The sequence below is a fragment of the Tyto alba genome, unplaced genomic scaffold, assembly GCF_018691265.1.
Source record: "Tyto alba isolate M040663 unplaced genomic scaffold, T.alba_DEE_v4.0 Super-Scaffold_46, whole genome shotgun sequence".
NCBI lineage: Eukaryota > Metazoa > Chordata > Aves > Strigiformes > Tytonidae > Tyto > Tyto alba.
Window position 1 is genome coordinate 3,966,755 of NW_024881322.1, and position 26,465 is coordinate 3,993,219.

A 26,465-nucleotide genomic window follows, 5' to 3' on the forward strand; every position below is an offset into this window, starting at 1 on the left:
AAAAGGCAGGTGGCACCCTCCCTCTCGGCAGGCTGGCAGGGTGCTGCACCCATCCAGCCCTGGCAGAGGGTGCCCAGGGCCGGGCCCCAGCGCCTACTTCTGCACTGCTTACCTGCTGCTGCTTGCAGATCAAGTAGCTAATGCCTAAGCAGTCCCATTTAGACCCACAATCAAATTACAGGAACAAAATTAGAAGCCAGACTGGAGCCACTTTAAAAGTTGCCCCTTATTTAATAATTCTGTCGCAGTTATTTTTTCCTCTTATCACCATTTATTCTCATTCTGGGGCCAGTCTGTAATACCAGAGGAGGTTCATTTGTGCTCCTCCTCCTCCTTCCAGTGTCTAGTCTTTCTGCGTGGGTTTCATTTCTGCCTTCTGAAAAGACATTAGGAACAATAAACCAACGATGCAGTACTACAGAGGTCAATGTTAATGGGATCACACCACGCTCACCCCTTCCGCAATCTTCCCATTCCTGTATGAAAAGGGTGAATCAAACAAATGAAATTCTTATTTCACCCCTGCCCGTATCTATAGGTATCAATCTATCAGATGTGGAAGAAGAAATTGCAGTGCAGCTCTTTCCTTCAAGGCAGTGCCGTGCAGAAGCAGGAACCCGGAGGAGGTGCTGGGGTGGTTTGGGAGCACCATCTCCCCTCTGGTGGGGTCTGCACAGGACTGATGGGGGGGCCAGGGGGGGGAAGGAGGCGAGAGCCTGCGCTTCCCTCTCTGCTCCTGCCGTCCCCCTGTGCGGCCAGCAGTGCGGGCGTGGGGATAGCGGGGACACGCAGCCCCGGCTGGGAGCTGGCTTGCACCCAAGGAGCTGGGGGAAATACTTCTGTACTCATTTGCCTATTAATTAAAGATGTGACTCGATAAGAAGTCGGATTCATTCACCTGGCTGGGTTTTCATCTGCTTCCGGATATTGCTGGGAAAATAATAAACGCAGCTTCTCGCTAACCCTTCAGCATTTTAGTAAAAGCTATTTTTAGATCCCTTTTAAAAACAAATCTACAATAGGCAAACACTGCTGTGTGGTTAATGGTTGTTGTCCCCCAAACTACTGCTGACATCTGCCAGTATTTTAAAAAAATAAGTTTATGCAACATTTTGGTGGCACACCTGAATTCTTGTTTTCTATGAACAAGGCACGACCCTAACTGGCAGTAGGTACCGACTCAGGCATTTGCTGGCAGGAGCCGTGGCAGGTGCCACACGGCCTGGAAACTGCTTCAGGGGGATGCACAACATCCCAGCACGGCCTCATCCCGCGTTTTCCAGAGCAAAAAGTTACCCACCAGCAGCTGGGCTGAAGCACGGGAGTGCTCCATGAGGGAAAGTGTGAGGATTTGAGGCCAGGGAGAGGCATTCCCGACCAGGGGGATGTGCTGCATGCCGGGCCTCTTGCAGGGCACGGAGAGGGGCTGAACGCTGGGCAGGAGCCAGTGCGGGGGGATGAGCTGGCTGGCAGGTTATCACCTCGGCTTTCTCTGTGCCTTACCTGTGCCTGCTTTACCCTGCAAAGTTTCTTTGTAGAAACAGCTGCGTATTTTTGCAGGCTTCAGCGGTGAGTGGGCTAGCTGCCGGTGGATTGCTTGAACAGAGGGGTTTAAGGTGGCCAAGGGGCTCAAAGGTTTCATTCTGCAGCTCAGGCAGCTGGATGCAGGGAATTAAATTGTGCAGCAGCAGCCCAACAAGCCTGGAAACGAGCCAGAGCCCCGGGCTGGATGGGGCTCACCATCCCACACGCTCGGGAGTCACCATGTGCTAGTCCTTCTTCCCCACGCACGACCCCACCACCCGGATTCTTCCCTTCACCCGCGGAGAGCTCGCAGAATGGCTGTTTTCCTTAACCCCGTACTTATCAGGGCATCTACTAGGGGCACTCACAAAGCACAACCGGCCACTGGCGTGTGGTCAAACACAGGGGCTCGGCGCGAGCTGAGGGAGATTGAGCTCACTCCTGGCAGGCGGCGAGGAGAACGTGAACCTGGGGTAAATGTAGCAATAATCCCCTTTTCCGAGCGGTGCTCTAGCTGGGGGATTTACATCCACTGAGCTGTTGAGCCTCCGTTTTAGGTCTGAGCTCTGATTGAATGCAAATGTCTTTAAATAAAGTCAAAGCAGAAAGGCTGCTGGGTATCAGGCAAGCATTTAAATATCACGGAGCTACAAAGGAAGTGAGAGCCTCACCTTGCTCCACACACAGCTCCAGTCATTTACACATCAAGTAGGTGAATTCAAGAGTGCAGAAATAGACCTGTAAATATATGGAAATTCTGTTTTTGCAGTAGTTCATTTTCAAAGCACATCTACTTTTAGCATACATTTAGGGTCACACTCCACCTCGCAGCCCTCATCCTGCTTTCCAGAACAAGTTGTTTCAGCTTGCTAGCTTTCCTCTACAAGTGAAGCATAAAATATAAGTAAACACCTAACTTTTAGGATTGTCACCACTTCCATCCTGCTAATTACTATCGCAAATTATGTACATATCCAAAAGTGTCTAAATTTCAGTGTAGTACCTTCTTGCTACTTGCATTTCTTATTTTTAAAACATACGTGGCAAATATTTCCATATATTTCTATATTCTACTGACCACATGCAAATCTTAAGGTAGGATACTCCTGTGACCAAAACGCAGTGAGGCAAACTGGAATAGAGTCAAGGCCCTCCACTCCTCTTGTTAAAAATGGATTTATGATCTTTAGTAACAAGTCTTGTTATACATCTTGACTTTTTTATCTTACCTCAGGCAGTCCAGTGTCCCCCCTACCTCAGGCTTTGCCATCAGCTCATTTTTGACTTGGGAGAATTCTGTTTCTCGTAATTTCCTGAGCGCTACAGGAGACAGCCACTCTTTAAATGTTTCCCATCCAAGTACCAGTCTGAGGCAACCGTGCCCAGCTTGGGAAACAGAACTTGCATTCAAAGGACAAACTTTAGTCAAAGTAGGGATACCAAAACTTTACAGCAGCCCACATAGCACAGATCCCAGACCTCCAGCCGGACTTCCCTCTAGCTGGAGCAGAAGTCATCCTCCTTACCTCGCTCCGTAAGCCATGTTGTTGTGGGGCAGACCTAGCTAGCCCAAATAAAACTGGAGAGGAGGGAGCTCGGAGATGGAAATGCTAGCTTGCCATCTAGTTCCAGCGCCCAGAAAGCTATCGGTAAGACAAAGATTCAGTGGTTTAGGGAGGCAATGAGGAATTAATTGTATGAGAAGATGCTTCAGTTTAGCACTTAGCTGGATTACAGATGCTGGTCGCCCGGGGCTTTGCTGTCTCCTTGCAGGCACTCCTTCCACAGCAGGCTCCCCCCTGCTCTAGCCCAGAACGTCACACTGACCCCCGCCACGTCAGCCGGGTTCTCCTCTCGCCTTCTTTGCCAGCCCTTGCTCTCTCTATGCTCTAGGCACCCCTGAGCCTCTCCTCACCCTTTCCCTTACCCAGAGCTGAACCAGCTCTTGAAGCAAATTCTCATGCTCCCTGCTGCTCTTCAGCTGAATTTTGCTCTTTTCAGCCGCATCGTTCATTTTCGGCTCTTACTGTTCCTTGTGGTGTATGCTGTCATTCCAGTAATGTGCCTCTGCTCTGTGCACTGGTCCATCCATCACCTGCCTGAAAACCTGAAGTCTCCATCCATTTTCATCTACTGCCAGAAAGCAGTTGCTGCACACACCTGTGTCCTGATCTGATCTCACTGGTCCCACTGAAACGTGTCTCTCTCCAGTTACCGTTAGTGACTCCCCCTCTGACAATTTTCACTTGTGTTTCTGACAAAACAAACCCCCAGGTGAAGGCTTCTGCCAACTCGGGTGCGCTGCCATGCTTAAACATAACAGGATGGGCTGAAGGTGAACTGGCCAATGTAAAGGAACCCAACAAAATGGCAGATACGTGGAGGAGCCCTAAGAAATTATCCATTTAAACAGCCATTGACTACTTAGTCTTCTGGAGGCTCACATCGTAATGAACGCTAACAAAACAGGCATTCCTGAATACATCTGCTCATACACTGATTCCAGATGTTTTTCTTGTATTTAACCTTGTCTTACTCCCAGTCAAAAATCTGAATAACAGTGATCTGGAAGTGCTGGGAATCTGAAGAACCGCAATGGACCACAGAGAGTGTTTCAGACAGAGCCTGTCACACCAGTTCAGCACAAACAGTTGTAGCAACCTTAAAAAGATAAGGTTTAAAAAGAAATGCCAGCGATGGTTTAATCCGACTGAAACCAGATGATGACATTTCTCCTGTTTGGACCCATTTTTCCAAGCTCGACGCCTACAAATTCACATTCTTCATTTCCATTTTGCAATCAGATACAAACGGGGACTTTCTTGTGATGGTTGTGAATGTTTTATTATAGAGTCTTATCAATAAATTACTTCTCTGAAAATCAGTTTTTCAGAGCTAAAATCTAATCTGGCAGGGTTCAATAAGTAACAAGATGAACTCAGCCATGCAAACAAAATATTACTAAGTTACTTTAATAAAATTTTATCACAACAACCTCAGGAAGAATAGCATGTCCTGGCAACTTAGACAGTTAATCTTGGATTTTTATTAATATTTCGGATTCTTTTTGTTAAGCCCTAGCTGTCTTCATTTTGATGCTAGAATGGGATAGATTTTTGGGTGTCTTTATGCCTGTGATTATTGTCTTACTTTATAGCGCTGTAATAAAAATAGTACCATCAGTGTTCAGTGCTCATCACAGTATATTTAAGCAACTGGTCATTGCACTGAAACAGAACTTCTGGAGAAACTGAGCTTATTCCTAGACAGTAATTGCTCACAAAAGGTCCAGCTCCTAAGTCTTTTCAGTATGTGCCATTCATTTTCTGTTCAGCACCTCTTAGGATGTTTATTAAAGTAACTTTATTGGGTTATGTTGCACACAATAGGATATTCAGAATTCCATCTTGACCTTCACAGCAGTATCTAATACTTCCTGGAAGATAACCAACAAACATTTTCTTTGTATATACAATCAGCATTCTGAGCTTGCAGCTACTTGTTGACAAATGCTTACCAGTTTCGGTTAACATACAAGAAAACCTAAGAACATTGAGACATTTGAAAATAAGCATTACTATATTTTTAATGTATTTTGGATGGTTTAGCTCAACTTATTAATTACTCTTGATTTCCAGGACTTAATTACACACAATTTTTACAAAAGCAACATCATGTCTTAACATTAATCAACCATAACATTTAAGACTTTTATTGTGCAAAACTTAAGCAATAAGTCTTATTAGTACAGTAAGCTGAAAAAGAAAGGGATATTTAAAACAATATTCACATTCAGTGTGCAATTTTTATCCCTCCTTCCATCTTTTGATGTGGAATCTAGAATTCTCATCAGTAAGTGCTATCTGAAAATACCAATAGTTTGTTTCACCTTTTGTTACTTGAAGGAGACTCTGAATATATTTTTGCATAAGGTTTTTACACAGAATTAAAACAGCTGTTTAAGTGGATAAGTACAAATTAACACACTGAAAAGGGTGAAAAAATACATACTAAAGGCATCCATCTAAATGGTGGCATGACTGATAATTTATAGCTTATATTAAAAAATATAACCGATACTCTGATTTTCCATTCCGAACTCAAGATTTTAGCAAATAACCCACAATAAAAAAAATAATAATTCTGGCATCTGCTAATTGAAAAAGTAATTTAATTCCATAGTTACTTTTAATTAAAATCTTTACCTTGTTAGATATTAAGTGCTACCAGTCAAGGCAGTCACAAAGACTGTTTGATGTTTACATAGCATGATATATATAAATAACTCCTTCAGAAAGAGAGAGATTATGTTCAGCCAGGAACATAATCAGAGTATTTCCTGAATGTTTTAGGTGTCTTTGCCTTCTACATCATAAGTATGTGCAACAATTCCTTAATTTGAGAAAAAAATGCACAGAATTCCACTCAAGTTTTAAGATGGTACTATCATTAATTCAAACTCTCTATGTATAAAAGTATCAAGAACTCTTCAGTAGTCAATTTAATATTCAAAAGCAGATCAATAGCTTTATGTAAACTTGTTAAAAAACAAACCACCACATAATTTGGCTTTAAAGTGACAATGTATTTTGCTTAATATAATTTACTAAGCATGTGAAGAACTAATGTCATACTACAATTTCAAAAAGATGCAGAGACTGGATTATCTCTGATACTGAAGTACTCAGTTAAAATATATAATTATATAAGGAATCTCCAAAACATATAATTTGTTACAGTGGTATTGTTCATTCCAGTAATAATCCTTCCTATAAGGAGGCTACATGTTAACTAAAATACATTAACCTGTTGTAGTTCCCAATTAGAGAACATCAATATTCTCCCACTGCTGCTCCGCCACCCTGAATTTACTAAAAAGAGGACTAGGTTTTCTACCTAAAAAAGCCAAGGGAATTACCCTCACTATCCAGATGGCCATTCCCTAGCCCTAATCAAAATCTTGTCAATTTATCTACAATTGTTAGCTTTAGGCTAGTACAAATCTTCCATTAAGGCGTTAAAATAGATGGAGCAACTAACAAGCCATCTTCTGTATTTTAAATCACTGAATTCTGCACATCAAAATATTTATGGAAGCATCAGTGCTGGTGACATCACTGACTCTTACAAACTGAGCCTTCCGTAAAAGTTGCACAGATGGAAAAACATGCCTCGAGATAAACGGAAATAAAATCCAACAGAAGAAAGATTATCTAATATCAAGCCCCAATTCCTTACAAACTAACACACATATTTCAGTGACAGACACTGTGCATTATTTTGGCCCAGTCCCTCTCCCAAAATCAGCTTCATAAGTTGTTATCACTCTAATAAAAAAAATTTCAGCCTCTTAAAATATTGCATATGGACTCCAGATTCCAAAAATAAAACGTATAAGCAATTTCATATCCCTGCTATGAAACATCAACTAAAAACCATGAATGTTTATAAAGAAACCAAATTGCATTTTATACACTGTATTTATATAGATACAGTTCTCTGTTAGTGGAGAATTCAGCATCTTTAGAAGTTCAACACGTGCAATATTCAATGACACTTTGAAGAGAATTCCAGTCTAAAAAGTTATATGTAATTTCATATATGACAGGCCAATAATCTAAAAACCAATCTCAAACAAAGCTGTACAAAGTTTGCTTCAAATCTCCCTATGCCCCCCCCAAAAGGCACTAAGTGGTTAAAGTGTGCAAATGGCTTCTTAGAAGAAACAGTGTGCAAACAGAGCCTGTTCCAGTAGCTCCACAGTCTTTAGTGATTTCCTAGAGAGTATTGCTATTAAATGCTATCTATGGTATGACTTGCCAAAGAACAGAAGACAGTCAGTCCACAGAATCACAGATATCTTTCACTTTCTCATTGAAGTCTTCGGGTTGATCGGCATACACGTAATGACCTGCACCGAGGATAGCCTAGAGGGTAAAGGTGAAGAAACAGGTCAAAATCACAAGAATGTAATAAACAAATAAATGAACACTGGGATATGTGAAGAACCTGACTTTTACAGTTACCTACTTGATACATTATTACTTGAAAAGACAAATTTCAAAACTGAAACTGCTCTCTTGCACCCAGCCTGCGTTAGTGCAGTTAGCACAACTGCTGCCAGGAGGTGGTATCATACAGACTAAAAGGGACTGTGAACATAAGGAAAACCAAAAGCTTGTTTCACCTGTGAAGGAACTTTGCTGCATAGGAAAAGAGGGTAAAACTACCGCTTATTCAGCTGCACACTTTGTTGAAAAAAACCACCATTCACATGGACACAAGTCACTGGAGAATAAACCTAGGGGAATGTGCTTTACCTATCAAAATTCTGATTCGTCTTCATCCCCTTTGTTCTCCACTCAAATAGTGTTGCAGGTTGCTCTTTAGTTCTTTAAGTATTTGCATTAGAGAGAGCATCAAATCATTCGTATTCTCTTATTGCAAAAATTATATGGAAGACACTAAAGAAGGTACTAGGATAAATGATTAAGAACTCAGAAGCTTAAATTGCCAGGGATTTTCTAGACTGGTGGAGGCAAATTTCAACCTTCTGAATTAACAACTACTATGTTAAGCAGGGACAGGTAAAATCCAAATGATGAAATATATGGAGGGAAAAACCCACATTTGTGACCTAGATTATTTCACAGCAACTATGTAACAAAATAAAGGGCTTAAGTAACCACACACAGAGTGGTTACCTGATTTCTACAATTTATCATTCACTGCCAAAACTGGTAGGAAGCAAGCTATCACCATAGCGTACAGCAAAGGTACTCGACCTATTTTCTTTCCATCTTATAATCAGTCCAAGATTAATTTGTATTTAAATCTATTTTTCCCCTCCCTCTATTAAAACACTCCCTCTGAAGTCACCAACTGAAGCCAATAAAAGTATAGCTATGTTACTATATTAAGAAACCCCACAAAGTAAAAATTAATTAGAAATAAACACATTACAAACCCCCAGAACCTCTGTGCATTTTACCAAGGATGGCACTGCCAGTTCTTATCTCAGCCTCATGGGAACCCTTTCCCTCCTGTGTTTTTTTTTTTTTTTCATGTCCCTATAATTTCCAACACTCCAATGTACCTTTTAGAATCTTATTTGGCCTAACAAAATTTTAAACTGGAAATAAAGTTTTCCACAGTTCCTTCTAAAAGCCACTGACTAGACTGGAAAAATCTGCCCTCAATGGTATATGCTTAACCTAGCAATACACAGTACACTTCTTAACAGTGACTTTTTGTTACAACTTTCTGGTTAAGCAGTTAAGTGACAGTTTCAGTCTGGATGTCTGCGTTTATGAAACATTTGTGCTCTTTAACACATGTAAACAGTTCAATAACAGTGTCTTTTCTCTGCAATCCAGCTTTGATGCCAGCTATATCAAGATTATAAAATTTTATTTGAATGACTTGTTGCAGTATATTATCAACATCACATATTGTACACTTCTGTCCAGATAGATCTAGACATCAGGAAGAAGACAGCTGGTGTATTCAACCATTTTATCACCTCACTGCATTGTAACATATATGCATATTCAATTATCATGGCTGACTGATGTGACGATGCCTGAAGAATACTTCTAAATTTGTTCGTTTTTATAGAAACCAACAAAAAACTGCAGTGTGGACACTCGCATCAAGTTGCAAGCACACACATTTCAAATGATGTCATACCTCTAAACAAGAATGTATCAGCTAGGAAAACAGCGCTAAGTATTTTTTTAGTGACTTAAAGAAAGATGCTTCCAAGAACCTAAGCACCAGGTACAAACCACTCTTATCAGAGAAACAAAAGCATTACACAGACAGGCTAGAACAGTTTATGAGAGCCTCCTCACTATGTCATACATAAATGCAGATATTAGGACTGCTGTGGTTTAAAACACAGACAAAACCCCAGATACATAGCAGTGACCACAAAAACTACTTGCGTTAGCACACTGCAGAGCAGAGCATTCTGTAGAGTGGATGAATGACCTCGCTCAAAGATCAAATTCAGTTTCTAGTGCTACACTAGGTTTCCTTAGTACTCTGGGAACTCAGTGCTCTTTTGCCTAGGTTTTCTCTGATCTAACACTTGTCTTCTCTCTCTGTTACAGAAATCAGAAGTTATAAACCCAGGCTTTAAATCAAAGCGCCAGCATTTCCACAGTTGGTATAAAAAACCATAGTTATGATTTAAACAAATTCACACAATAAACAAACTTTAAAAGTCAACTTACTATTGTCTTCACATACGAGTTTGGTCTCAGAGACTGGATAGTACTGCCAGAATTGCCATCTATACATGAACGTGCTCCATAGACCACAGTGATAGGAATGTCTCGATCCATTTGTGGAATCCGTTGCAGCATTGGCCTTTTTGCCCATCCGTAAGGAATAGTCATGTTCTTGAAAGCTGTTTCACCACTTCAGGTCATTCAAAAGGGTAAAAACAATTAAATTTCCGTTGGACCTGCCTTTTCTCTAAATCAAAGTACCTGTGCCTTTTGGCCACACAGAGTGCAATAGTACATGAGGCTGGGATTTTTTACTATTAAGAAATGTAAGTTTTCAAGGTTTAGATGCAATTTGCAATAGAAAGAGCCTATGTTTTTACAGTACTGAGTGATAACACTTAAAAGAATTAAATGCTTTATTTTTGAAGTTTTTTAAGTATTTCTTTACAAATTAAACCACTGTAACAATTTTTTTACTAAAAACTAGTGCCCAGACTCTCTCAAAATTAACACACAAGTAGTTTAGAAGAAATACAGAATTAGGATAGCTTTTACATTTATCAGTTTCTGGAATTCAGAAAAAGTGCAATGCTATTTTTTTCTTCAGTTAATACAATAAATGTTACAATAAAAAAAATAAAAAAAAAAAAAAAAAGCATGCACACTGTTGCCATGGCCTTTGGAGGGAGTAGAAGGCACTCAGTAAATGAAAGACAGCCTTCAAAACATACTCTGGGAAACTCATACTCACCTGGGTGACTGCACATTGCAGTGATAGATATATTCAGCCACAGTGTTGTCATCAAACATTGATGAATACTTTCGCTTGAAATCTGGTCTTAAACGCTGAACAAGGCTTAATCCTGTTAAAACAGAAAACACTGTTAGAGGAGGAATTAGTATAGGCAATTTTATCAGATTGCCTAATGCTTTTCATTACAACTGTCCAAACATGTTCCCTGGAAACCTGTGGCTAAGCTCGATGACTTCTAAACCAATGTTTTGTTTCACCACTTTCATGTCTTAGGAAAACATGATGGCATTACACCAAATAGGAATGAAACATAAATATTCTAAAGGATTTTATGCTTCACCAGAAGAGGAGCAATTCAATTCCTCCTGAATACATATTGGGAATGTTTGAGAAGGGCCGCTGCAGCAGTAGAAGAAAGATGCAAAGGGGACCAGCAAAAGGACAGAGCAGGGTATCTTTTTGCCACCAGTTTAGTCTCACATGATACCAACACTATCTTTCTCCTTGCTCTGGCAGCACTGGGTGGGCCAAAAGCATCCCACCTTTCACAACCAGAAGGCATCGTTGAAAAAGCTGGGCTGTTTTTCTTCCCTAGATATAAGCCTGTGCTCTCCTTTTACAGAACAGTCATCTTCTGAAGCTAGTTCATCTAACTAGTGTTTAGTTGAAAGAACAGAAGTCTCTGCTGAAAAACAGGTATATAAATCTTGACGTGAGTATAAGCCACAAAAGCTGGTATAAGTTAAGAGATTTAACCTAGTCATTGTCCCTATGCTCTCTTAAAAGCCAAAGTAGAGAAGTGGGTCCCTTCAGGGGCCAGTTCAGGCTTTCTGAAGATAAACTCCTATTCTGAATCACTTCTTTAAGAAAGAAGCCTCTTCTAGTTGACCATCGGATCTTTGGGACAAGAACCTCATCAAAGGCTAGTCTTAGTCTAAGAATATTATTCATCCCTGAAGAGATAGGCTCACAGTTTACCACTTGGGTTTATCAACTGAAAACACTGTAATTAATCTGGGCAATTATGATGATGTCACTTCTTCCCACCAGTCCCTGGCCAAAGGCCTGGTACTATTTATGTAGACCTTGTCACAGTGATCTATGCTTTTGTAACCTTGAGATCAGACTATTGCAACACACCCTTATGTATGCTTTAAACCAATTTAGAAAACTAATACAGTACAAGAGAAAATAATTCCCTTATGAAACAGTCATTTAAGTCCCGAAGCGATGAAGATTTTGCAAACGTTCTGCAATTTGCTCTGCTCCTTGTATTTTCTCTACAGAGTTCAATTAATGGACTTCTGCTTTTTTGTCCGTCTGTTTGGGGTGTTTTTGAACACAAATGATACAGCTGGCTTGGAACAAGAATTCGTGGAAGAAAAAGACTAATTCTGTTGTCTTCCCCTGTTATCAGCATAGAGGCTACAGCATCCCCATTTCCAGTAACTAGGGGACTGAAAGTTACCAAATTTTAGAATTCACTTTCCATTTTGACAAAAAGTGTTTTGTCTGTGGGTCCAATTGCAAAACTGTTCTTCCCTGCAAATTTACAGGGGGGAGTAAAACAAGGAGTCAAGGCACCTTGGAATAAATTTTGGAATCAAATCACACTGGTTTAATTATCATAATGTTTACTGAAGACACCCTGAGTTGTCTGGCTGATGTTTTCCAGTGTCTATCGAAATGCTTGCGCTGGTTTTGGCTGAGATAGAGTTATTTTCTTCACAGTACCTAATATGGGGCTATGTTTTGGATGTGTCCTGAAAACAGTGTTGATAATACAGGGATGTTTCAGTTACTGCTGAGCAGTGCTTACACAAAGTCAAGGCCTATTTATCTTCTCACCCCACCCCACCAGCGAGCAGGCTGGGGGCGCACAAGAAGTTGGGAGGGGACACAGATGGGACAGCTGACCCCAACTGACCCAAGGGATATCCCATACGGTACGACATCATACTCAGCATATAAAGCTGGAGAAAAAAGAAGGAAGGGGAGGGGGACATTCAGAGTGATGGCATTTGTCTTCCCAAGTAACAGCTGCGTGTGATGGAGCCCTGCTTTCCTGGGGATGGCTGAGCACCTGCCTGCTGGTGGGATGTGGTCAATGAATTCCTTGTTTTGCTTTGCTTGCAGGCACGGCTTTTGCGTTACCTATTAAATTGGTTTTAGCTCAACTCACAAATCTTCTCACTCTTCTGATTCTCTCCCCCATCCCACCAGGGGGGAATGGGCAGGTGGCTGTGTGGGGGCTCAGTTGCCGGCTGGGGTTAAACCATAACAATGCTAGAAGAAGACTCTTGAGTTTGACAAAAAGGCTGTGGTCACAGTGACATTAACTGATGTCCTGAGCAATTTTTAGGCATTCAGGAATGGAATTTTCAAATCCAACCTAAGCACCAAAACCCCTATACTGTGAGCCTCCTGGGTGACTCTTCCAGTTAAGTGAAGGAAAACATGCAAATCAACTAACTGGAAACCACTCAAAGAAAAATCACTCTTTTGATTCTCTCTCTTTCCCAGGTTTAAGTATCTGCCTGCAGGTCTGATTAAATATCCATGTGATACCACCGTGATATCGCAGAGAACCTGGCTCATATTTAAGTGCCTAACTCATACCTTTGACCAAGGGCAATTGGTTTTATAGTGTGGATAAGGCAGCTATGCCTACCCAGCAGCTTAAGCACATGCGCATGTAGAAGGAAACCTGGGTTTGGCTCAGTGCCTTCATCAGGTTGGGTTTGATGCCTGCCTTGCAGCACAGTGTTTAAACTTACCCTTCTCTAAGAACTATGCTTCACCTGTCAAGACTTGCACGTTGAGTTGATGATGGAAACACGTGGAGTGAGAAATGGATAAAAAAATTTTGAAAAGCACTCTCTCCACAGCAACCTATAAACGAGGCTAGGTTGGGGACACCTTGCCAAGACAAGGTCTGTTTCTGCAACATGGTTTTGACTGCACTTACTTGCTAAGGGAGACAACTTCAGCTTTGAACTCTTCCACATGGATTGATTTATGCATGCATTTGTATTGGATAAAAGACATTAAATCAGTGCTTATCACTCAATATGCCTCAGGCTGTTTTGTTAACCAAATTATCATATTACTTAAAAAAAAAAATCTGTTCATAGAAAACATGTTGCTTGTCTGAAAAGCTAATTTTGTCACACTCCCAAAACCAGTCAAATAGATCAGCATATTAAAATACATATTCTATAAAAAGATATTTAGGAAACAAACATGCTTTAAATGTAAACAAAGCCTAGAAATGTCACTAGTCTATCTTCAGAATGAATACTAAAAATGATGAAGTAAGTTAATTGTAACTTGTGAGGGGCCTGAAGGATATCTTTTTCCAAGCCTCTCCAGCAGATATTCCTGTAGTACTGAGAGTAATAGACAGACAACCTCTCTCCCTTCTAGAAGGAACACATATGATGAATTTAAGATTTGATCACACACTTCTCCCTAAAACTATAGTATTTTTGGTCATCCCTACCTAGTCCTAGGGTTAGGGTGTATAGAGTTTACCTAATATCTCATCAGTGCTGTTGAAGAAATGTAGAAATATGAAGGATAGACTGTCACTTTAATGAAGGACTCCAAGGAGACCCACAAAATTTGCTAGGGTAATAAGAAAATGGCTAGTGGAAAGAACTCAGTTTCAATTTAGCTCCTCTAAACTCAGGCCAAAGATAAATGAGTTTATGAGAGACTGCCTTCTAATGTTAAGTGAATTTGGAAATCCTGTTTGTCCATCAAACTGCAGTTGAAGGGAAACTAAACGGACTGTGACCGGAGGCAACCAGAAAAACACCTTTTCACATTCACGCCTCTTTGTCAGGCTTCCCCAACAGATGTCCACATGATCTGACTCCCTGTAAGAGTAGCTTACAATAATATAATGTAGCTTACTATAAGCTATCATACTAGTATTTCTAATAGAAAAAACTTGCCCTCTTTTCCTAAGGAGTTCCATCTCTCCACAACCCCTCCCCACTTTCTCCTCCAACTCTTTTCTCTGTGGGTGATATGGGCTTGCAACAAAGCTTATCTTAATGGGGTATCTGCCCCATGTTTATGATTAATGAAAACAGAAACGGTATTTAAAAGTATCTAAAACTCACCAAAGGGTCCTGCTATCCTCAGCCCAGCTAATGGATTAAATGGACTCAATATAGCTCCTAGTGCTTTGATCCAGATTGGAATTGGTCTTTCGTGTTCAGCATTGTCAGGCCTCTCTGGAAAACCCCATGGCTCCACTAAGATAAGATGTTTCACCCTGTTGGCAAAAAAAGGTCCAGAGGTTTAGAGTACATTAATTTTTCTTTGACTGAGTATGACAGAAATATCTGTGGACTATGCAACCTGTTTTAGTCACTTCTATTATAGTGGCTTATTACCTAGTTTCTGATTCATCAATGGTTTTGCTTTTGATTGCTAATTAGAGGTAGATCGAATTGCAACTAATCATATGTATGAACACCAGAAACTTGGAAGCTCATGTCACAAAGAGAAACTCAGTATTCCATAGATACCCACTGTCATACACATATGAGAAAAAGGCCAGTCTTGTTTCTATTTTTAAAAATAGCCTAATCTATATGCTCAGTCAATATTACTTGCAGGAGCAGTTTAATTTGAGAGAAAAGAAGATAATTGCATCTGTTTCACTTAAGTGAACTTGCTAAGTCTTTCTTTTCCAAGCCATCTAAGATCTCTGCTGTAAGAAGAGATGTAATTTATCTGAAAAATCATCTTATCAAAGTAAAATTTGAACTGAGGCAGAGCAAAATTAGCAGATGTTTTCTAAACTTATTGATTTGAGGTCATGAAAGAAACATCAGAGATACAATTTATAAAACTATTACTCAAAGGAATCTCAGTACAGAGGGCATAGTAAGAGTCTCCAGCAGATGCAACTATCAATCACTTCACGTTGCAAGTTCCCCTCAAACAAAAAATCTATTTCATCTTGGTAGACTGAAATTGTTGATTTCTGTTTAATCCCATAATAACACCTACTCTAACTGTCCTAGATAGTGCCAATTTCTGAAAAATGGACTCTATAGTTTTGCATATTCGAGGTGATTTTCCATGCAAACTTCCTCATCTTTACTTTCTTTTTCATTCCTTTCTTCTCTTTCAAAGCCATTAGGCTAGATATTTAATACAGCAGAGTTCTTAGTGCCTCAAATGATGTCAGAAGTGATTCCAGAGGCTATTTCTGGACTATAATCAGTTGGGAAACCAAAAATCTGTGCTTGAAATGAGGGGCTGAAAAGGATTAAGCTCACAAAGATGTTCCTTGCTGTCAGCTCAGCCATGAGCTGCAAACACCAACGGTAAGAGAGGACTGGGTAGAATTTAACTACACAGACCAAGCAGGATAGATTAGAGGCTGAAGAGTGCAAGCAGTGAGGAGCCATTCAGGAGAGCCACACATTCTGTGCACAAATGGGCATTAAACATAAGACAGCAAGCACATGAATAGAGTCAGCTTTTCTTCGTTTCCTTTCTCAGTACTTTCCTTCCTATTTGGAATTTCTCCTTTTGGTAATTAAAGCCTAAAACATAACCCAGGATAACGGGCACTTGACCATGCGAATCATTCCAAAACTAGTAGCCCAGAAGTTGCAGTATTTGAAAATCCTGATCCACCAACACCCGGAAATATTCTAAAGGGGAATCTTTATGGACTAGTAAACTCAGTTGTTCCATGAACAACTTGGGTACAATCTAGTAAATTAACAGATCATCTAAACTTGGAGAAACAGATCTACTTTCCTAACAATATGTATCCAGTATCCTTTAAGCCTCTAATGCATTGTTAGATAATCTGGCTGAAAGCTGTGCTATATTTATCGTTCGATTCAATGCTGTCTTAAGATCCTACCAACCAATTTGCTAATTTGATGGCGTTAGTTTAATTTCAGAGAAACATTAGTAATGTGAGAGCACAAACTGAAACGCCTCCCAATTAATTAACCCCAGCATAAGCACAGTGAGGCATGAAAACAAAGTGTCACTTTTGATGTAAGTCAGCAGGGGGCAGAAAAAATATCCTGTCCCACAGGGATAGGATAGTGCGATTTACATGTACTTCAGAAAAAGGGGTAAGGAACTTGTAAGTCATCCCTACAAGAAACTAACAACAATCAACTAGAAGTTGGTTTATGCCCAGAAGAGTAACAGGTTTGCATTCCTACAGCAGAGGATTGCATCTCTTCACTGCAATTCTGGATTTCGACACAAAGCTACTTTCATGCTTCATTTCCAGCTGCACATGCCAGCTGCTATCCACTTGGAAAGAAAGAGGCAAAGTGTTTTAGGAAAAAAATCATGTATGAATTTATTTCAGAATCTCCAAATGAGAGACAAAGAAATGCATATGGTATAAATCGGTGTGAATATAAAAGAAGATTATGTTTTGTACAATAGAGAATCTGCTGTATGATATGCTAAACTTATATTCACAATTTTTCATAGGAGTCCACTACGTGTATCTAAACAAAAGCACTGTCCTTTTTTGATAAAGAACAAACTCCCTTGGTGGAATTCTAGCTCACTAGGGGCTATATGAACCAGGCTATATCAAAAAAAGAGACAAATTTTTAGTTTAAGAGGGAAAAAAAATGGATTAGCTGTTGGCCACAACGTGGTGCAGAAAATGCTGATGAAATACAGTTACAGGACTGCTGCAGCTGGGCTGTTTTGCAAAGAAGAAATATGAAGTGGCATACAGACAATTTAAATCAGTCACTAAAATAATTATTACATCATCATGCTGGCATCAGGCCAACTGCTAGCATATAGGCATAAATTACCTAGGGGAATTACATTCAGAAGTTTCAATGTTATCCATAATAATGGGAAGTTTGGCAGAAAAAGGCCTATTTTCCCTTTACAAACCTATGTTTGATCAGAGATGTCACAAAACATTCACTCATAAACACGATCTTTGCTATTTCGCCTTATAACATGGCAAGGGGATACTTAACAAAAAGAGGTATAGAAAAGTACACTGAAAAGCACGTTTACCATATCTTCTTACTTCTATTCACCTGGAAACAAACCTTACAATTAATATTTTGGGCTTAAAATTCGCGATCAAGTTTCTTTAAATCAGCACAGTCATTTACTTAAAGATAATCTATAAAGAGCCTGATTAAATAAAATCTGTGTTAAAATCACTCGTCAAATACAGAAAATGAATTCCTTCATTCCTTTATTTTCACATACCTTGATGGGTATTTTAATGAGTAAGCAGCAGCCAGAAATCCACCTAGGTTGTGTCCAAGTAAAATCATTTTTTCTAACCCCACCTCCTTTCTCCATTCTTCTATGGATTCCACAAACTGGTTTTCTGCTTCCCGAGCATCGGTGTCAAAGTGTGGTCTACTGCTACGTCCAAATCCCAAGAGGTCAAAAGCATGAACTGTCCTGTTCTCACAGAGATCTTCAAAATTGAGAGCCCACAGTCCAACACCTCCTCCAAACCCATGCAGGAGAACAAGTGGAGTTTTATGTGAAAGGTCCGGAGAGAATGTCAGTGTCCATATTTTATTTCCATTAGGTATATACACATATCGTTTATTGTATGTGCTTGTAATACCTGAAGAAAGAGTGGGGAAAAAAAGTATGTTGCTAGACATGCCTGATAAAATCTGAAGTATATTCTACAGAAATCACTGTTTTAAATAGGAGCTCCCTTTCAAAGGAGAAAGCCTATGGTCAAATATCTAAATAAGGGAACAATGAAAATCTAATTCTAAACCTGTTTATTTCATCACAGTGTAAAAGCCATATTTAAAAACTTCTTTGATTATATTTAATATAAATTTATATAATATCTAGTTGTATCTATAAATCTTAGAGACTTACATTTTAGCATTTTGTCCTCCGCCTCTTTAAGGTGTAGCAGTGATGTGGGACACCAGGCAGGAAGCCAGCTGAATAACCATCCTAACCTACAACAACAACACAGAATAAAAACTTCTTGAGCAAGATGGCAATTTTTTGCATTATCTGATGCTTTGAAGACACTTCTTTTGCCGCTCTTCATAAAAGAGCCCATGCAAATTACACACAGTGCAGGACAGGAGTGCGCACTGGGAGGGAATTCACGTTCTCCTGACTTTTATGAAGTGGTGTCATGATCGGAGGCAGTCTTCAAAGGGCACATTGTTCCTCCACTGCGTGCTCCTTATCAGAGTGTACTGATCTATCTCCGTCAGAGCTGGCTTCTTCTAAGAACCTGGAGACATCAGCCCGCATACCAACCCGACAAACCTGGCAGCATATATAACAGAATCATTGGGGTTTCCAGCCTCCTCTCAAGTTCCCTTGGAAGCCTGCCTGCACACACATTACCCTGCATGAACCTACTATTTCTAGAAAAGCAATAAACCATGCACTCGCCAGCCTAACCTGAACTGATTCATACAGTAGATAAATTTTAAAAGTGTAAAATTAGCAGGTTTATTCTAACAAAGCAAAAACCTAGGGCTTTCATTACCAACCTAGAAACAAAGCACAAGAGGAAAACAAAACAGCAATTTCAATTCTCTCAACAGAAGGTGCTTTTCCAGCTGTCCGTTGCTATCTTGGTAGTACTAGCTTGTCCTGGGTTGAGTGAGTGGTGGGTTTTTTTGGTGGCAGGGGAGGGGGCTATAGGGGTGTCCCCCTGTGAGAAGCTTCTCGAAGCTCCCCCAGCTCCAAGTCAGCTCCACCTCTGCACCAAAACTGAGCCAATCATCTGCGCCTCTGCGATAACGTATTTAAGAAGGGACGTGGTGACGGGCAGTGGGACTTGTGAGGAGGAGTTGCTGCAGCTGCATGAACACCAAGGTCAGAGGAGGAACGGAGGAAGAAAGGAGGGGGGAGGTGTGCCGGAGCAGAGACCCCCCTGTATCCTGTGGGGAGACGGCAGGGCAGCCCCCCCTGCCACCCATGGAGATCTACAGTGGAGCAGACATTGATTTACGGCCTGTGGCTCCTGCTTGCCTGATCAAGGTTCTGTGCCCGAAGAAGGCCGGGGTCTTGTGGGAAAAGGTAGCCCCGCTGCTGTAATTCAGCGCTGGGAGGATTGCAGCATGCAGGGGTGTCCCACGCCGGAGCAGCTCGGGAAGGGCTGCAGCCGTGGGAGAGAATCCAGTCGGAGGAAGTTAGTGACCCATGACGGAGCAGTGTGGGGAACGCTGCGGCCCATGGGAGGAACTCATGTTGGAGAAAGTTTGTGGAGGACTGTCTGCTGTGAGAGGGGGACCACGCTGGAGCAGGAGGAACAAGTTCCGGACACTCCCCTCACCGAAGATGAAGGAAGTGGCAGCGCTGCCTGCACCCCCCATTCCCTGCCCCTGCGCCACTGGGGGAGGAGGTAGAGATATCGGGAGCAGAGCTGAGCCCGGGAAGAAGGGAGGGGTGGGGGGAAGGTGTTCTCAAGATGTGGCAATGCTTCTCACTGTCCTACTCTGTTATGTGTTGTTAGTGTCTGTAATAAATGTATGTTCTTTTTTTCTTCCCCTAACGAGTCTGCCTTTTGCTCGTGACCATAAAAGGGGGATTTTTTTCCCCATCCCAGTCCTATCTCTAACCCCAAGCCTGGCTCTCTGTCCCTTCTCATTGCCGGAGAAGGGACAGGGAGCTGCTGCACTGTGGTTGGCTGCCAATCAGGCCCAAACCACAACATAGCTTGACGATGAGAGCAGGGGGAATGACTCAGCTAGCAGCCCTGACTCACTGACAGTGCTTCAAGGGACACAACAATTGGGTACAGCTCTTCCTGGGCGCTAATTTATCCCTCGTTTTCAAGATGGAATCCTCCTTTTCCCTCCCTCACCTGTTTTCAAAGTGGCTCAGACTATCAGCGCAAAGGCTGCTACTGTAGGACCCCAGACCATTCCTCATAGGGAAGAGGATAAGGTCACCAAATTCACACCCAGCTGTCTTTATTTAGCACTTTTTTCCTACACTGAACTGCTTTCCAGATAGCTATAGTATTCTGGGGACTGAACGTTACATTAGTTGTAAAACAATTAATGTTAAAAGACTATAAGGTTACTAATGTTCAGTTTTTCAGAGCATACACAACACATCGATAACAAATTATAAATCTGGCCCCCTGAGTTCTTTATGCAAAAACCCTCTCCCCACCTTTTTAAGCAGCTGAGCTACTCCAGTTGCATAGCTAATTAAATTTATGATACAACATGGAAGGTTTTCTGGGGAAGCAGAGTGGAGTCACAAGCAGCCCTGTTCAGATTCACAGAAACATATTCAGGGATATCAAGAAAAAAAAAAAAAAAGCCCAAACCATACCTGATCAAAAAGGATTAGTCATCCAATCACTCATGCCCACTGCTATTCAGTATTATTTACTCCTCTGAGAAACACACTGATGTCTGGCTGTTCTGTAAATCACCTTGCTAAACCACCAGACTGTGGGAAACATTATAATGGTGTATCGAGGGACTGGGAAGGGACAGTTTTATGTCCTTCCATGCCACATCCTCATGCAATCTAAGAAATTAAGGAACTCAGCATCTTACAAGAATAGGCATCCAAGTAAACCTACATTAATCTACGCATTTATTTAAAAGTACGATTTTTAAGATGTTAAAGCTGGCACCAGCCAAAAGCAATTTCACCAGCAAATAACTGAAATCTGAGTTTAACAATATCTCTAATTGTTCCCAATGTTATGAATTACTCTGGTAAATTATTAAACAATAGCTATGTCACCACTCTTCTGAGCCAAACTTTCTGCTAGTTATATGCTCAACTAGGCATTTTCATTCATAACTTTTAGGTCAGAAGCACAAAACCCAGTCACTATTTCCCTCAAGCCAAAACTATATGAAATGTTTCTTCTTGACAAAACCACTGATTTAGCAAAGAAACTTCTTTAAAGATTTTTTTTTTTTTTTACAGAAATGTACAGCTGCATCATGTCAACATGAAGACAGTGCAGAGATATGACCACAATGAAATAAAAATGAAATCTACAGTTCACAGTCCCAGAGTCCTAGGGAGACACCTGGGTACTCAGGAAAAATATTTAGAAAATTGTATCAAGATGGAAAAGTTGTAACATAGGCCCAACTCTTTCTTTTGTTAGTTATCAGTACTGTTTATAAATACTGAGATTTTCATTCAGAAAAGACATTACATACACATAGCTTGACAAACGGTCAACAAGCTGAAACGCTTTAAATAAAAATTATGTTTGCAATTCAGTCATTCTGTACTTGCTGAACTAAAAGAGCAAGCGAAGACTTGCCAAAAAAAGTGACTGCTTTCTAGAAAAGTTATTTTAGAAAGAAAATATTTAGTTACTATATTCAACTTAATCCTTTGGTTTTGTCCCTCTCCTTCCAAAAATGATCTACCACATTGCTAGATGTTTTCCACATGTGGAGAACAATCAACTATTTAACCTATTTCAATCATTTCTCTGATAACTTTGGAAGACTGCAATGTGGCTCTATCATTTCTTTTGTACATCTGTGCTAAATGTGTCTTCCTGCACACAAGAATGTCAGTTACTTACAGGGCCTGTCGTTTTTATTTCAGTGATATAAAGTTAAAAGAGCTATGTAATGTTGAAAAAGAAGCAATGGACCTTTTAAGATAGTGTGCTCACCAGCAGCGGAGGCAAGATATGAGAGAAAACTAAAGATTTCAGCAGTAGTTTCACACTGTGAGCTACCCACTGCTGGAAGAGGCAGACCCCACCCTGCTCTCATCACCCACCACTTCCCAAAGACTCTCCTTGCATCCATACAGGCTCTTTAGGAAGGACAGGCAGGGGAGATGAGGAGGGGGGGGTCACCCTCTATGCCAATGACCAGCTGAGGTACATGGAGCTCTGGCTGGGGATGGATGAGGAGCCAACTGCGAGCTTGTGGGTCAGGATTAAAGGGAGGGCAGGGACAGGTGACATTGCAGTGGGGGTCTGCTACAGGCCACCCAGCCAGGAAGACTGAGTGGGTTAGGCCCTCTGTAGACAGACAGGAGCAGCCTCACGTTCACAAGTCCTGATCCTCATGAGGGACTTCAACCACCCCGGTATCTGTTGGAGGGACAACACAGCAGGGCACAAGCAATCCAAGAGATTCCTGGAATGCGTTAATATCTTCCTTCTCCAAATGTTAGAGGAGTCAACAAAGAAAGGTGGCATCCTGGATCTTGTTCTCACCGACAAGGAGGGGCTGGTGGGGAGTGTGAAGCTCAAAGGCAGCCTTGGCTGCAGTGACCATGAAATCAAGGGGAGGTGGAGATAAAGATCCTTAGGGCAGTGAGGAGGGTGTACACCAAGCTTGCTACCCTGGACTTCAGGAGAGCAGACTTCGGCCTCTTCAGGGATCTGCTTCATAGAGCACCATGAGATAAAGCCCAGGAGGCAAGAGGGGCCCAAGAAAGCTGGTTGATATTCAAAGATCAACTCCTCCAAGCTCAGGAGAGATGCATCCCAACAAAGTCAGGTAGAAAAAAACAGTAGGCCAGCATGGATGAAGAAGGAGCTCCTGGACAAGCTCAAACATAAAAAGGAAGCCTACAGAGGGGGGAAGCAAGGACAGGTAGCCTGGGAGGAACACAGAGAAACTGTCTGGGTAGCCAGAGATTGGTTTAGGAAAACCAAAGCCCTGATAGAATTAAATCTGGCCAGGGACACCAAGGACAACAAGAAAAGTTTCTATAGGTATGCAGGTGATAGAAGGAAGACAATGGAAAGTGTGGGCCCTCTCTGGGAGGGAACAGGAGACCTGCTTAACCAGGATATGGAGAAGGCTGAGATTCTCAACAACTTCTTTGCGTTAGTCTTCACCAGCAAAGGCTCCAGCCCCATCACACAAAATGCAGAAGGCAAAGGCAGGGATTAGGATTCTCCTACCCACTGTAGGGGATCAGATCTGAGACCATCTAAGGATCCTGAAGGTGCACAAGTCCATGGGACCTGATGAGATGCATTCACAGGTCCTGAGGGAACTGGCAGATGAAGTGGCTAATCTGTTATCATCATATTTGAGAAGTTGTGGCAGTCCAGCGAAGTTCCCACTGACTGGAAAAGGGGAAATATAACCTCCATTTTTAAAAAGGGAAATAAAGAGAACCTGTGGAACAGGCCAGTCAGTCTCACCTGTGTGCCCAGCAAGATCATGGGAGTGGATCCTCCTGGAAACTATGCTAGGGCACATGGAAAATAAGGAGGTGATTGGTGACAGCCAACCCCGTCCAACCTGGCCTTGAGCCCTTCCAGGGAGGCAGCAGCCACAGTTTCTCTGAGCACCCTGGGCCAGTGCCTCACCACCCTCACAGGGAAGAACTTTCTCCTAATACCTAATCTAAACCTACCCCCTTTCAGTATAAAACCAACACCTCTCATCCTATCACGGACAGAGAGTCCCTCCCCACCTTTCCTGTAGCCTCCTTTCAGTACTGGAAGGCTGCTATGATGTCTCCCCAGAGCCTTCTCTTCCCCAGGCTGAACAATCCCAACTCTCTCAGCCTCATCGGGGAGGTGCTTCAGCCCCCTCATCATCTTTGCAGCCCTCCTCTGGACCCACTCAAGCATGTCTGTGTCCTCCTTACGCTGGGGGCCCCGGATCTGGACACAGTACTGCAGGTGAGGTCTCACGAGAGCAGAGTAGAGGGGCAGAATCACTTTCCTCAACCTGCTAGCCACTCTTACCTTGATGCAGCCCAGGCTACGGTTGGCTTTCTGGGCTGTGAGTGCACACTGCCAAGTCACACTGGGCTTTTCATCAACCAACACCCCCAGGTCCTTCTCTACAGGGCTGCTCTCAATCCACCCATCGCCCAGCCTGTATTTGAGTTTGGGATTGCCCCGGCCCATGTACAGGACCTTGCACTTGGCCTTCTTGATCTTCATGAGGTTTGCATGGGCCCACCTCTCCAGCTCCCTCTGGATGCCACCCCTGCCCTCCAGTGTGTCACCCACCACACAGCTCGGTGTTGTCGACAAACGTGCTGAGGGTGCATCGATCCCACTGTCCATGTTTCCAACAGAGATGTTAAACAGTGCCGGCCCCAACACCGACCCCTGAGGAACACCCCTCATCACTGCTCTCCACTTGGACATTGAGCTGCTGACCGCCACTCTTTGAGTGTGACTGTGCAGCCAATTCCTTACCCACTGAGTGGTCCATCTGCCAAATCTACACCTCTCCAATTTAGAGACAAGGATGCTGTGTGGGACAGTGTCAGAAGCTTTGCACAAATCCAACTAGATGACATCAGTTGCTCTTCCCTTGTCCACCAACGCTGTAACCCCATCACAGAAGGCCACCAAACTTATCAGGCACGATTTGTCCTTAGTGAAGACATGGTGGCTGTCACCAATCACCTCCTTATTTTCCATGTGCCCTAGCATAGTTTCCAGGAGGATCCACTCCCATGATCTTGCTGGGCACAGAGGTGAGACTGTCTGGCCTGTAGTTCTCAAATATGATGGATAACGGCTTAGCCACTTGATCTACCAGTGCCCTCAGGATTCACAGCAAGAATTAATGCTTCTTTATTAACATTTATCAGCAACAATACCATTACAAAAAAGCTACCATTTAAGTAAAGGAAAACTTTTTTCTTTCCAGCATTCACTATATCCAAATTCCACCTTGTTCTCCATTTACTCCCAGGAGAATTTCTCTCAAATATAGATTGTTAAACAAATCACTGGGAAAAAAAATACTTTAGAGAAAAATGCAATAAACCTATTTCAAACTAGTGTGTGAAAGAACAAGAAAACATGTTTCTAAAACTCCAATAAACTGAAAAGTAAACTTGAGGTGATACAGAAGTGGCAAATATTTTCAACTCAAGGAAGTTTAAAAATTATATAGGAACTGCATATGTCTGAATCTAATTTGGTAACATTTTTCTGTTTGGTAACACAATATTAAATGACTAATAGTGATAAGAAATTTAAAACACATAAGGTAGTACCACTAAAATTAGGGTATCACTTAATAATTGTGGATTTAAGTTTATGAACAGGTTCAAGTTCTCTTTATTGTTTTAGACAACCCAGCAGTCTGTTTAGTATTTCAACAATTGTAATCATTTAAAATCCAGGAAAATTACACATTCAAGCTTGGTACTAGTTTAAAGCAGAAACCTTGCTATGAGAAGGAAAGTTGAGGTGGAAAAATTTTTAATGTAAAGAAGTAGATAAAATACATTCTTAAAGACCAAGATAAATACTCCATCTGTTCAAAGAATATGTAAGAATATAACTGTGAGATTTTATTAATTATAAAATGAAGTGAAAACTACAAAGCAAAGCACATTTAATTGAAAATGACAGAATGCATTACTGATTAGCATGAAAGAGGACCGAAATTTCCTAATTAAATTTGGAAAGTTTAGGAAATTAGAAAAATGTTTATCATGTGAAAGCAACATGCTCTGCATGAAACCAAGAACAAGATGCAACAAAATATATATTAGACTCAAACCTTTGACGTAACTAGTTGACTGCAGTTAATATTCAGTGTTCATCTGTTAAGTCAAGGAAAGCCATTTTTTAAAATAGGAAAGATAAAACACACTGAGAAGTCTGTGTGTTAGTCCAACTCTGAGAAGCACCCTACTTCTACGTTTTCATTCCTGCTGGTGTCAGTATGCAGTAAACTGGGTGATGTAATGCCTGAATCTCAGGCACCCTCACTACCAGCAGATCAGATCAGATCTCAAAACTCACTCTTCCCTCCATTTTGCCAATTCAACTATTTTGCATCTGCTCCTTCTATCAGATTTGTGAAATGATTCAGCTTTAAAAGAAACTGTTTTAAACCAGATAATTTTGAAGACCCAGCCACAGAGAAGCCAAACAGTTAACCAGCAGACCTATTGGAACAAGATGGAAAAAAAGAGGCAAGGGGGGAGGACAGCAAGCTTTTAAGTTGGAGCTGCCACTGACAGACAGT

At 41.5% G+C, this 26,465-nt stretch overlaps 1 protein-coding gene across 1 annotated transcript in view; it reads right to left on the minus strand.

Annotated features, from left to right (window-relative positions):
- Window positions 1-4,346: 4,346 nt before the first annotated feature.
- ABHD5 (abhydrolase domain containing 5, lysophosphatidic acid acyltransferase) overlaps window positions 4,347-26,465 on the minus strand; it is a 31,656-nt gene continuing 9,537 nt past the window's right edge. The window contains exons 2-7 of the mRNA XM_032991235.2: window positions 18,400-18,485; window positions 17,758-18,130; window positions 14,643-14,797; window positions 10,510-10,621; window positions 9,762-9,948; window positions 4,347-7,451 (exon numbers count right to left, since the gene is read on the minus strand). Coding sequence (XP_032847126.2) covers window positions 7,362-7,451; window positions 9,762-9,948; window positions 10,510-10,621; window positions 14,643-14,797; window positions 17,758-18,130; window positions 18,400-18,485 — 1,003 coding nt within the window. The 3' untranslated portion in view covers window positions 4,347-7,361. The remainder of the gene's footprint in view (window positions 7,452-9,761; window positions 9,949-10,509; window positions 10,622-14,642; window positions 14,798-17,757; window positions 18,131-18,399; window positions 18,486-26,465) is intronic.